Source organism: Salmo trutta, chromosome 18, assembly GCF_901001165.1.
Source record: "Salmo trutta chromosome 18, fSalTru1.1, whole genome shotgun sequence".
Lineage (NCBI taxonomy): Eukaryota > Metazoa > Chordata > Actinopteri > Salmoniformes > Salmonidae > Salmo > Salmo trutta.
In genome coordinates, this window is record NC_042974.1 from 47542976 (window position 1) to 47556817 (window position 13842).

General features: G+C 43.6%; 1 protein-coding gene across 1 annotated transcript; it reads left to right on the top strand.

Moving 5' to 3' along the window:
* The first annotated feature begins 223 nt into the window (after nt 1–223).
* Nucleotides 224–13081, top strand: LOC115153403 (phosphoglycerate mutase 1). Its single transcript, XM_029698817.1, has 4 exons — nt 224–482; nt 1896–2170; nt 10960–11140; nt 11541–13081. The coding sequence occupies exons 1-4, from the start codon at nt 344–346 to the stop codon at nt 11708–11710; spliced, it is 765 nt and encodes a 254-aa protein (XP_029554677.1). The 5' UTR covers nt 224–343; the 3' UTR covers nt 11711–13081.
* The last annotated feature ends 761 nt before the right edge of the window (nt 13082–13842 follow it).

A 13842-nucleotide genomic window follows, 5' to 3' on the forward strand; every position in this document is an offset into this window, starting at 1 on the left:
GATGCCACTGAAATGTGGTAGTAGTCACATTGTAGGTATCAAACTACAAAACATTATAATACAGCTATAAAATACCTGTTCACTGTGAAGGTCATGGGCCCATGTGCCCGCCTACCTTTATTTCATTGGTCGAGAAATATTCAGGAAGTAGGCCTACTGCAGCGGGATCCTATTGGATTGGTGTGAAACACAGAGTGAGAAAATAACCAATCGCATCACTCATATTTTCTAGCTTCAAAAGTAGCTGGCTGGGTCCAGCCATTCTGTTGCTTCTTTTCAACTTGAACAGCGGCGTTTCCTCCTTATATACGGAGCTTGTTCAAATTAAGATACTTCTATCACTATGGCCGCCTACAAGCTGGTGTTGATCCGCCACGGAGAGAGCAACTGGAACCAGGAGAACAGATTTTGTGGCTGGTTCGACGCCGATCTGAGCGAGACTGGAGAACGGGAGGCGAGGAGAGGAGGACAGGCCCTGAAAGGTGGATTCTAGTTCTATTTTATTTGACCAGCTAGTTACTTGCATTGTAGGATAGTATACCAGACACAACACATCAAATGTCCTCACTAATGCAACTGACTGATTGTACATTTCCATTCTCTGTTTATTGAAAGACCTGTGCCTGCACATTTGGCATTTTTTTTGCCGCTTGAAGGGATCTCAACTATTATTGATGATTTACAATAAAACATGTAGATGTGAAACCACTTGTTACACGACAATTCCATCGATTTGACATAGAATGGTGGTGTCTCCCCTTGTCAATCACGCCCTCATTTCCACTTTGTTCATGCCCCGTTCTAATAAGGAGTTCGATTAAGTGCACCGGGCTATGGCTTATTACGTGAACGGTCAAAAGCGGTGAGGAAGGAGCGTCTTTCTCAAATCGAACAGTAATCTTCGGCTCTCGTTCATGTTGTCAACAAGGCAACATGATTCACTGGGAAGGCAGATAAGCTTTTGTATCAAATGCAATCACTTCTGCATGTGAAAACACAGAATCCTACTCATTACTCAACGTGTTGGTGGCCAAAACGGGGTCACCTGGCTCACGCCCGGGACGCAGCCGGCTCCAAATCGAATGCAATCAACGCTAACCCGGTTCGCTCGGGACATTAATAGAATGCCCTCTGGTGGCCTATTAGTTCAGCCCCCTTTCACTGTGGACAAATGAGCAACGGAGATCCCGACTCCACCGCTTTTGACGTCACAGCTTTTCCGAAGGATGTGAACCTGCAGTTCTAGACGTGCTGCTTCGTACAGGTAGTAAAATCAAGCCTTATTCTATTGGTTAGGGAAATATCTGGTGTTTCTGACTAAATAGTCATATTTGGCCCAAAACGAAGACTTTTAGTAACCCGTGCTATGTCAGCTGATGAATTTAACCAGCGACTTTTTTCATTTTTTTTCTCACCTTTATTTAACCAGGTAAGCTAGTTGAGAACAAGTTCTCATTTACAACTGCGACCTGGCCAAGATAAAGCAAAGCAGTGCGACACAAACAGCACAGCGTTACACATGGAATAAACAAGCGTACGTCAATAACACAATAGGGGGAAAAAAGTCTATATGCAGTGTGTGCAAACGGCGTGAGTGTGGTAAGGCAATAAATAGGCCATAGAAGCGAAGTAATTACAATTTAGCAAATTAACACTGGAGTGATGGAGATGATGACGTTGCTTGCTTGAATTATGTAAAAATAGTCTACAGTAGTGTCCAGGTGTTGTACTCTCCATCGAATCCATTCCTGGTCCTGTCGACCTAGCATAAGCTTTTGTCCCAACCCAGAACTTGACCATTTGTTGATTTCCTAGTCTTACTCTGTTGATCCATCCATCCACCCACCCACAAATCATCATGAATCAAACCTGCTCACAACCTTTCTCTTCCTCAGATGCTGGCTATGAGTTTGACGTATGCTACACCTCAGTTCTAAAGAGGGCCATCCGCACTCTTTGGCTGTGTCTGGACAGCATTGACCAGATGTGGCTTCCTGTCCACCGGACCTGGCGCCTCAACGAACGCCACTACGGTGGCCTGACGGGGTTAAACAAGTCAGAGACTGCTGCCAAGCATGGAGAGGCTCAGGTGAAGATCTGGAGGCGGAGCTTCGATATCCCTCCTCCCACCATGGACCCAGACCATGACTTCTACACTATCATCAGCAAGGTGAGGGACACGCATTCACACACACTCACTATTATTAATAAGATTTTGCCTGATATATGACATCAGACAACAGAATATAAATCTTTCTTTAGGCTAGCTCACTCGCATTGGGAAGAGCCTATAGTGGAAATCTTGACAGATTTAAATGTTGTTGACGATTGAGTTTCTCCCTGTGCTAGTATGTTTCTGAGGGCTACAGTAAAGCATGTCTCAAAGTATCACCATGTGTTTTCCCCAGTTCATTGATGCACCGGCCCTTTAACAGGAAACATGATCAGAGTATGGGCTGTCTGATTACATAGATGCCAAGGCCTCCGTCATGGCAACCCAGTCTTCTGTCAGAGGGGTAGTGCCAGAGACTATTATGGATTGTGTGTTCTGCTGAGGAGAGCGCTTTAGGTGCTTTTTGGCAAACTCCAAGCGCGCTGTCATGTGCTTTTACTGGCGCTGACAGAGATGGCCGCCTCGCTTCGCGTTCTTAGGAAACTATGTAGTACTTTGTTTTTTGTGTTATTTCTTACACTGTTACCCCAGGAAATCTTAAGTCTTATTACATACAGCCGGGAGGAACTATTGGAAATAAGCGCAACGTCAACTTACCAACATTACGACCAGGGATACGACTTTCCCGAAGCGGATTCTGTTTGGTCCACCACCCAGGACAATGGATCGGATCCCAGCAGGCGACCCAAAACAACGGCGCCGTAGAAGGTGCAGACTAGAGGTCAACCGATTATGATTTTTCAACGCCGATACCGATTTATTGGAGGACCAAAAAAAGCTGCTAGCGATTAATTGGCTGTTTGTAAAAGTGTTTTATTTATTTGTAATAATGACAATTACAACAATACTGAATGAACACTTATTTTAACTTAATATAATACATCAATAAAATCTATTTAGTTCAAATAAATAATGAAACATGTTCAATTTGGTTTAGATAATGCAAAAACAAAGTGTTGGAGAAGAAAGTAAAAGTGCAATATGTGCCATGTAAGAAAGCTAACGTTTAAGTGCCTTGCTCAGAACATGAGAACATATAAAAGCTGGTGGTTCCTTTTAACATGAGTTTTCAATATTCCCAGGTAAGAAGTTTTAGGTTGTAGTTATTATAGGAGTATTTCTCTCTGTACGATTTATATTTCATATACCTTTGACTATTGGATGTTCTTATAGGCACTTCAGTATTGCCAGTGTAACAGTATAGCTTCCGTCCCTCTCCTCGCTCGAGCCAGGAACACATCGACAACAGCCACCCTCGAAGCAGCGTTACCCATGCAGAGCAAGGGGAACAACTACTCCAAGTCTCAGAGCGAGTGACGTTTGAAACGCTATTAGCGCGCACCCCGCTAACTAGCTAGCCATTTCACATCGGTTACACCAACCTAATCTTGGGAGTTGATAGGCTTGAAGTCATAAACAGCGAAATGCTTGAAGCATTGTGAAGAGCTGCTGGCAAAACGCACGAAAGTGCTGTTTGAATGAATGCTTACGAGCCTGCTGGTGCCTACCACCGCTCAGACTGCTCTATCAAATCATAGACTTAATTATAATATAATAAACACACAGAAATACAAGCCTTAGTTTCCGAATTCGACCATATTAATGACCTAACATCTCAAACAAAACGTTCCATATTTTATCTAATGGGTGGCATCCCTAAGTCTAAATATTCCTGTTACATTGCACAACCTTCAATGTTATGTCATAATTACGTAAAATTCTGGCAAATTAGTTCGCAACGAGCCCGGCGGCCCAAACCCTGACTCTGCATGCGATGAACGCAAGAGAAGTGACACAATTTCACCTGGTTAATATTGCCTACTAACCTGGATTTCTTTTAGCTAAATATGCAGGTTTAAAAATATATACTTGTGTATTGATTTTAAGAAAGACATTGATGTTTATGGTTAGGTACATGTTGGAGCAATGACGGTCCTTTTTCGCGAATGCGCACCGCATAGATTATATGCAACGCAGGCTAGATAATCTAGTAGTATCATCAACCATGTGTAGTTAACTAGTGATTATGATTGTTTTAAAAGATAAGTTTAATGCTAGCTAGCAACTTACCTTGACTTCTTACTACATTCGCGTAACAGGCAGGCTCCTCGTGGAGTGCAATGTAAAGCAGGTGGTTAGAGCGTTGGACTAGTTAACCGTAAGGTTGCAAGACTGAATCCCCGAGCTGACAAGGTAAAAATCTGTCGTTCTGCCCCTGAACAAGGCTGTTAACCCACCGTTCCTAGGCCGTCATTGAAAATAAGAATGTGTTCTTAACTGACTTGCCTAGTTAAGTAAAGGTATAAAAAATAGGCAAATCAGTGTCCAAAAATACCGATTACCGATTGTTATGAACTTGAAATCGGCCATTCCGATTAATCAGTCGACCTCTAGTGCAGACGGAGCGGTCTTCTGGCCAGGCTCCGTAGATCGGCACATCGGCCACCGGTACCAAGTATACTACTTGCCAGTCTCTTGACAACAAGGTAGACGAAATCCGAGCAAGGGTTGCCTTCCAGAGAGACAGAGATTGTAACATTCTTTGTTTCACGGAAATATGTCTCACTCGCGATACGTTAGAGTCGGTACAGCCACCTGGTCTCTTCACGCATTGCGCCGACAGAAACAAACATCTCTCTGGTAAGAAGAAGGGCGGGGGTGTATGCCTTATGATTAACGAGTCATGGTGTGATCATAACAACATACAGGAACTCAAGTCTTTTTGTTCACCTGTCCTAGAATTCCTTACAATTAAATGCTGATGGCATTATCTACCAAGATAATTCTCTTTGATTATAATCAGTCGTGTATATCCCCCCCCCCCCCCCAAGCCGACACCTCGATGGCCCTGAAAGAACTTCATTGGACTCTAAACTGGAAACCACATCCTGAGGCTGCATTTATTGTAGCTGGGGATTTTAACAAGGCTAATCTGAAAACAAGGCTCCCTAAATTTTATCAGCATATCGAATGCACGACCCGGGCCGGCAAAATCCTGGATCATTGTTACTCTTCCTTCCGTGATGCATACAAAGCCCTCCCTCGCCCTCCTTTCGGCAAATCTGACCACGACTCCATTTTGTTGCTCCCAGCCTACAGACAGACAAACTAAAACAGGAAATGCCAGTGCTCAGGTCTGTTCAACACTGAGCCGACCAATCTGATTCCACGCTTCAAGATTGCTTCGATCACGTGGACTGCGATATGTTCCGGATAGCGTCGAACAACAACATTGATGTATACGCTGATTCGGTGAGCGAGTTTATTAGCAAGTGCATCGGTGATGTACCCAGGGCAAGGTGACCGGAAACATACAAACAGTGTAGCTATTCCCACCGCAAGGCAATCAAACAAGCTAAGCGTCAGTATAGAGACAAAGTAGAGTCGCAATTCAACGGTTCAGACACGAGAGGTATGTGGCAGGGTCTATAGTCAATCACAGACTACAAAAAGAAAACCAGCCCCGTCGGGGACCCCGATGTCTTGCTCCCAGACAAACTAAACAACTTCTTTGCTCACTTTGAGGACAATACACTGCCACTGATACGGGCCGCTACCAAAACCTGTGGGCTCTCCTTCACCACAGCCAACATGAGTAAAACATTTAAACGTGTTAACCCTTGCAAGGCTGCCGGCCCAGACGGCATCCCTAGCCGTGTTCTCCAAGCATGCGCAGACCAGCAGGCTGGTGTGTTTACGGACATATTCAGTCAATCCCTATCCCATCCCTGTTCCCACATGCTTCAAGAGGGCCACCGTTGTTCCTGTTCCCAAGAAAGCTAAGGTAACTGAGCTAAACGACTATTGCCCCGTAGCACTCACTTCCGTCATCATGAAGTGCTTTGAGAGACTAGTCAAGGATCATATCACCTCCACCCTACCTGACACCCTAGACGTCTCCAATTTGCTTACAGCCCCAATAGGTCCACAGACGACACAATCGTAATCACACTGCCCTAACCCAACTGGACAAGAGGAATACCTATGTAAGAATGCTGTTCGTCGACTACAGCTCGACATTTAACACCCAATACCCTCAACTCGTCATTAAGACCCTGGGACTCGACCCCGCCCTGTGCAACTGGGTCCTGGACTTTCTGACGGGCCGCCCCCAGGTGGTGAGGGTAGGAAACATCTCCAGCCCGCAGATCCTCAACACTGGGGCTCCACAAGGGCATGTTCTCAGCCCTCTCCTGTACTCCCTGTTCACCCATGACTGCGTGGCAATGCACGCCTCCAACTTAATCATCAAGTTTGCAGACGACACTACAGTGGTAGGCTTGATTACCAACAAAGACGAGACGGCCTACAGGGAGGAGGTGAGGGCCCTCGGAGTGTGGTGTCAGGAAAATGACCTCACACTCAAAACAAAGGAGATGATTGTGGACTTCAGGAAACAGCAGAGGGAGCACCCCCCATATCCACATCGACGGGACAGTAGTGGAGAAGTTCCTCAGCGTACACATCACGGACAAACTCAAACGGTCCACCCACACAAATCATGTCCAATCAATTGAATTTACCACAGGTGGACTCCAATCTAGTTGTAGAAAGATCTCAAGGATGATCAATTGAAACAGGATGCACCTGAGCGCAATTTCGAGTTTCATAGCAAAGGGTCTGAATATTTATGTGAATAAGTTATTTCTGTTTCTTATTTTTAATTTTTTTTCTAAACACCTGTTCATGTTATTGTGTGTAGATTGAGGGAAAAATGTATTGTATCCATAGTAGAATATTGATGTAACATAAAATGTGGATAAAGTCAAGGGTACTGAACTTTCCAAGTGCACTGTACGTACATGCATCTTTTAAAGGCCCATTGCACCCGCTTTTATCTCAATATCAAATAATTTCTGGGTAACAATTAAGTACCTTACTGTGATTGTTTTCATCAATGGTTAACAATAAATAATTACTTCTTAGCAAGAGCAATTTCTCAAGTAAGAATTTTGGTCTGAGTGGGGAGTGGAAAACTAGCTGTTATTGTCAGAGGTTTGGAACTCTTTCTTATTGGTCTAATTAATTTACCACATGGCGATGTCACCAGACAGGCCAAAACTCCATCCCACCAAAACAAGCTGAAATTTCAGGGGGTCTTTTTAAACAGCTCTTACACTAGAAGGGCATTATCACAATATTCAGTTTCACAGTATTATTCCAACGTCATAGTGTGGAAATATACACTCAGTGGCCAGTTTATTAGGTATCTTTGCCTCCAAAACAGCCTGAATTCTTCAGGGCATGGACAAGTTGGTTAATTGGTGTCAAGGAAAACATTCCCCACACCCCCGCCACCAGCCTGTACCGTTGACACCAGGCAGGATGGGGCCATGGACTCATGCTTCTTACGCCAAATCCTGACTCTGCCATCAGCATGACGCAACAGGAACCAGGATTTGTCAGACCAGGCAACATTTTTCCACTCCTCAATTATCCAGTGTTGGTGATCGCGTACCCACTGGAGCCGCTTCTTGTTTTTAGCTGATCGGAGTGGAACCCGGTGTGGTTGTCTGCTGCAATAGCCCATCCGTGACAAGGATGACAAGTTAGGCGGTCCAAGATGCCGTTTTGAACACCACTGTTGTACAGCGCCATTATTTGCTTGTTTGTGGCCGCCTGTTAGCTTGCACGATTCTGGCCATTCTCCTTCGACCTCTCAACAGCTCGTTGATTTCACCCAAAGGACTGCTGCTGACTTAGTTTTTTTGATTGTCGCACCATTCTCGGTATCCCTAGACACTGTTGTGCGTGGAAAAACCCAGGAGGCCGGCCTTTTCTGAGATACTGGAACCGGCACGACTAGCACCGACAATGATACCACGCTCAAGGTCATTCGTTCTGCCCATTCTAACATTAAATCGAGCAGTAACTGACTGCTTCAATGCCTTCATATAGCAAGCGATGGCCACTGTCTATAGGAGCAAACCATTTTTGTGAACTGGGCAATAAACTGGCCACGGCGTGTATATAAAACACATGGAAATCATGTTTGACTGCGCTGGGCCTTTAAAAATATATATTTGTATTCATGGTGCTCTTGTATATCAAGGACTTTTGGTGTTTCAACTCTGAGTTAATGTATTGCAGAGGAGTGTGATATAGGAGGGTAAAGTTCAAAGTTCAGCTGAGATCAGAATCGATTGGTGTAAGCGTCATTTGCACTGTTGGGTCGTGTTTAAAAAATCACCAAGTAGGACTAGCAGAGATATACAGCACAGAGGCATGGGCCTACTGGTCTTTACAGGCTAAACGTATGGAAATATGCAATGACTTTGTCTGACTTATTCAATGTAGAACCAAAAGCACTGGACAGTTGAAGGTGCATTCCTTCCCAAATTGTTACATTTGTTTCATTCTTTATTTTTATTGTACGCTTATTTTACCAGGTAAGTAGTATGAGAACGCATTCTCATGTACAGCAATGACTTGGGGAATAGTTACAGGGAAGAGGGGGGACGAATGCCAATTTGGAAGCTGGGGATGATACTACTAGCCACCTAGCAATTTTCTAACTAGCTACCAAGTAGCCATTTCAGGCTGCAGTATGAAACAAGTTAGAGTAGCTAGCTTGTGTAACTATCTTAGCTGGCATGCCTGCTGGCAAGGTTGTCCAGCTCAGTTGGTAGAGCATGGCACTTGCAACGCGAAGGTTGTGGGTTTGATTTCCCACAGGGGACCAGTATGAAACTGTATGCATTCACTACTGTAAGTCACTCTGGATAAAAGCGTCTGCTAAATTACTAAAATGTAAAGTGTTGGTAGACTTCAGAAAAGCAAGAAATTACTGAAAGGAATGAGAGCTTTATTCACTACATTTAATATTTTAACCAGATTTGAACAGAGAAGCATATTTTAGTACACAAACACCATTCAGTAGAATTTTAAGAACTAAATTATTTCACCTTTATTTAACCAGGTAGGCAAGTTGAGAACAAGTTCTCATTTACAATTGCGACCTGGCCAAGATAAAGCAAAGCAGTTTGACACACAACAGAGTTAGATGGAGTAAAACAAACATACAGTAGAAAAAGAAGTCTATAAACAATGTGAGCAAATGAGGTGAGATAAGGGAGGTAAATGCAAAAAAAGGAATGGTAGATTTGCAGTGGAAGAAAGTGCAAAGTAAAAATAGAAATAATGGGGTGCAAAGGAGCAAAATAAATAAATACAGTAGGAGGAGAGGTAGTTGTTTGGGTTGAATTTATAGATGGGCTATGTACAGGTGCAGTAATCTGTGAGCTGCTCTGACAGCTGGTGCTTAAAGCTAGTGAGGGAGATGTGTTTCCAGTTTTAGAGATTTTTGCAGTTCATTCCAGTCATTGGCAGCAGAGAACTGGAAGGAGAAGGCGGCTGAAGGAGGAATTGGCTTTGGGGGTGACCAGAGAGATATACTTGCTGGAGTGTGTGCTACAGGTGGATGCTGCTATGGTGACCAGCGAGCTGAGATAAGGGGGGACTTTATCTAGCAGGGTCTTGTAGATGACCTGGAGCCAGTGGGTTTGGCGACGAGTATGAAGCGAGGGCCAGCCAACGAGAGCGTACAGGTCGCAGTGGTGGGTAGTATATGGGGCTTTGGTGACAAAACGGATGGCACTGTGATAGACTGCATCCAATTTATTGAGTAGGGTATTGGAGGCTATTTTGTAAATGACATTGCCGAAGTCGAGGATCGGTAGGATGGTCAGTTTTACGAGGGTATGTTTGGCAGCATGAGTGAAGGATGCTTTGTTGCGAAATATGAAGCCAATTCTAGATTTAACTTTGATTGGAGATGTTTGATGTGAGTCTGGAAGGAGAGTTTAGTCTAACCAGACACCTAGGTATTTGTAGTTGTCCACATATTCTAAGTCAGAACCGTCCAGAGTAGTGATGCTGGACAGGCGGGCAGGTGCAGGCAGCGATCGGTTGAAGAGCATGCATTTAGTTTTACTTGTATTTAAGAGCAGTTGGAGACCACGGAAGGAGAGTTGTATGGCATTGAAGCTCGTCTGGAGGGTTGTTAACAGTGTCCAAAGAAGGGCCAGATGTATACAGAATGGTGTCGTCTGTGTAGAGGTGGATCAGAGACTCACCAGCAGCAAGAGCGACATCATTGATGTATACAGAGAAAAGAGTCAGGCCAAGAGTAGAACCCTGTGGCACCCCCATAGAGACTGCCAGGGGCCCGGACAACAGGCCCTCCGATTTGACACACTGAACTCTATCAGAGAAGTAGTTGGTGAACCAGGCGAGGCAATCATTTGAGAAACCAAGGCTATTGAGTCTGCCGATGAGGATGTGGTGATTGACAGAGTCGAAAGCCTTGGCCAGGTCGATGAATACGGCAGCACAGTATTGTTTCTTATCGATGGCGGTTACGATATCGTTTAGGACCTTGAGCGTGGCTGAGGTGCACCCATGACCAGCTCTGAAACCAGCTTGCATAGCGGAGAAGGTGCGGTGGGATTCGAAATGGTCAGTAATCTGTTTGTTGACTTGGCTTTCGAAGACCTTAGAAAGGCAGGGTAGGATAGATATGTCTGTAGCAGTTTGGGTCAATTCTGATATGTTTTACTAATTGGTCTTTTGACCCATCAGTTCTTTTGCCAATAATTGGGCAAAATATCAGAATTGTGCTGCCTGTGTTAACACAGCCTATAGTGACAACTGCTGATTGTAAAAAAGGCTTTATAAATGCAATTGATTGACTGGAAGCAATATGGTGGTATGAGGGTTTAGGCCCAGGTTGCTGTTAGGCATTTTTCTGTTTGTTGACATGCTAAATATCTCCATCTTTTATTTAGGACCGTCGTTATGGCGACCTGTCGGAAGAGCAGCTTCCATCCTGTGAGAGCCTGAAGGACACCATCGCCCGGGCACTGCCCTACTGGAACGACGAGATTGTGCCCCAGATCAAACAGGGCAAGAGGGTTCTCATCGCTGCCCATGGCAATAGCCTCAGGGGCATTGTCAAGCATCTTGAGGGTAAGTAGTAAGAACTGCCTGGAACCGTGATCTCTGGAAAGCCACAGGATGTGCAGGCTTTTGTTACAGCCTTTCACTAATACACCTGTTTTGAAATCAACCTTTAATGAACAGAATTAGTTGGATCAGGTGTGCTTGTGCTGGGCTGAAACAAAAGCCTGCACACCGTTTCTCTCCAGGACTGGAATTGGAATTTATTCTGCTTGGTTTCTAGGAAGTACTGGTCTGTGGTAGTATCGTTTTACTTCCTACACATTCTAATCTGCACATATGAAATGTAAGTGTCCATCTGTGTGCTAATTGTTTTTGTATACACTTTGTTTGTTATGATTGTTTAATTTACATTATTTATTTTGTCGTCACTGATTTAACCATAACCCCTATGTGCTACCCCCTGCAGGTATGTCTGAGGAAGCCATCATGGAGCTGAACCTGCCCACAGGCATCCCCATCCTGTATGAGCTGGACAAGAACCTGAAGCCTGTTAAGCCCATGCAGTTCCTGGGGGACGAGGAAACCGTCAGGAAGGCTATGGAGGCCGTGGCAGCCCAGGGCAAAGCCAAGAAATAAAAAGAGAAAGGGGGCACTTTGTGCATCATGGAGTAGGAAGTTGTGCTTATTTACAGATCTAGGGTCAGATTTTATATTTGCCTCCCATCAATTTCTAACCTTCCGGAGGTGGCATGTAAAACTGACCTTAGATCAGTGTTTATGGGAAGCTTCATTCTACTCCATGTGGCATAGAGTAGGGGTAAAGGGATATGGGTTGGAGGAGGTTAGTAATACTACAGCTCTCAAAGGAGCTCACACACACACTGTACTTGCAGTCCAAGAAACACAGGCACTAAGAATGTGTGTTCATATTCAACTCTACTGTGCATAGAAAGTCTAACAAATGTGGATTATAAAGTAACTAATAAATTAGTATAGATTAAAATTGATCAAGCCCCTTCTATGGGGACAACTGACTACACTATCAAATCATTCCACTGGCTTATTATTGTCTGTTTCCCTGTTTAACAATGGATCATTGAGATTACGAATGTGATGATGAAGCCTAATTTATTTGAAAATATTTAGTCCTGCGTTAGCATACTTCCTAGTCTCGCTAGAAAATAGTATATATTTAGATGTTATAGAAGAATATTTGCACTTGAAAACGTAAACCGCTAATTACACTAAACACGTAAGGTTATACTGGTTTTTATTTTCCACTGTGCTCTGTCTCTGGTCGTACAATTCTCTGTAGAAGCACTGAATCAGTAGTTGGAAGACTGTCCATCTCCTTCGAGAGCCATGGCAGAGACTAAATCGCTTTTCTTTTCCCTCTGCCCCCTAGCCTTGGATGCTACTTCTGTGTGTCGTTTACATGTCTAGTACTACTGTGTGTGACATGTCTTTCCATCCCATTTCCTGGTGAGTATTGTGGCACATGGCTACTGTTTTGTCAGTGGGATCAAACGTTTGGTACCTGCGATGTCAGTCTGTTTCTGCTTCAGCCAGCATCAGTGGCATTCAGGGCTAAGCATTCATATTTCACAGATAGAAATAGATTGCACACGACAGACCAACTCTTTCTATGTCCAAGCGAGCTGATTCTAAACATCACATTTTTTATCTGCAACTTTGAGCATTCCACAACCTATGAATAGGCTTCAAGGTGGAACATGCATTTTACTATAAGTTTACTTTTGCTACCCTGTATGCTGCTAGACCCCTCTAAATGGGGAAACTGTAGTGTAGGTACCTGCTCCTATAGGATATGCCGCTTATATCCTTCCCCACCCATTCCCAAGGCTTTCTCTTTTGAAATGGTTGGCAATCTTATGACTGAAAATACGATCATTTGGAATAAATGTTATTAGGGTTCATTGCGATGCACTTTTTAGATGTACAGCACTAAAACCTGTGCTGAACCAATAAATGTGAGAAGAAACATGATTTGGTCAGTTTGTACCATTTTATTTTTTATAAATGTTATCAAAATCAAATGATTGTTTTTAGTATGAATTTCAATGCAGGGGTTTATTCATTACTCTGATCCTGTTGCAAAACATTTTTTCAACAAAAATAGTTTTTATTGGACAAATTCCTTTGGGTCTCTGCTCGTTTTCGCTCTGTTTGGTTCTTAAACACTCAACGGTTTCCATTGCAAGAGTTAATGAATGCATCCCACGGTCGTTCAGCAGGACCATGTTTTTTGTAACGTTCAGATAACGACGTTATGTAGAAGAAAAACGCCTCCGATATGTAGAACAAGGAGTCATGTATAGGCTCTATTCGACAACGTTTGGCTACTGAACATGCACATTTAAGTGATAATGCCAGAGAAGCCGGTGTTTGGAGGATATATGTGGTACGGGTGTTGTCGAGGGCCGGCAAACCATGCCAATATATCCTCCAAACACCGGTTTCGAGGGCATTATCACTTTTATACGGGTTACCAACATTCAAATAATGATTTATATATTTTCATGAACTTTATTTTGATTTATTCATACTACACATGAACAAAAATAGTGGTGTAAAAATACTTTTAAAGTACTATTTAAGTAGTTTTGGGGGGTATTTTTATCTCATCGTTTTTTTTAAACTGCCCTGTTGGTTAGGGGCTCGTAAGTAAGCATTTCACTAAGGTCTACACTACACCTGTTGTATTCGGCGCATGTGACTAATAAAATGTTATCTGTACTTTACAATTT

Coding starts and splice junctions, on each gene's coding strand:
- LOC115153403 (XM_029698817.1), top strand. CDS start 344: ATGGCCGCCTACAAGCTGGTGTTGATCCGCCACGGAGAGAGCAACTGG. Junction 2,171..10,959: donor TCTACACTATCATCAGCAAG/GTGAGGGACACG, acceptor TCTTTTATTTAG/GACCGTCGTTATGGCGACCT. Junction 11,141..11,540: donor CATTGTCAAGCATCTTGAGG/GTAAGTAGTAAG, acceptor TACCCCCTGCAG/GTATGTCTGAGGAAGCCATC.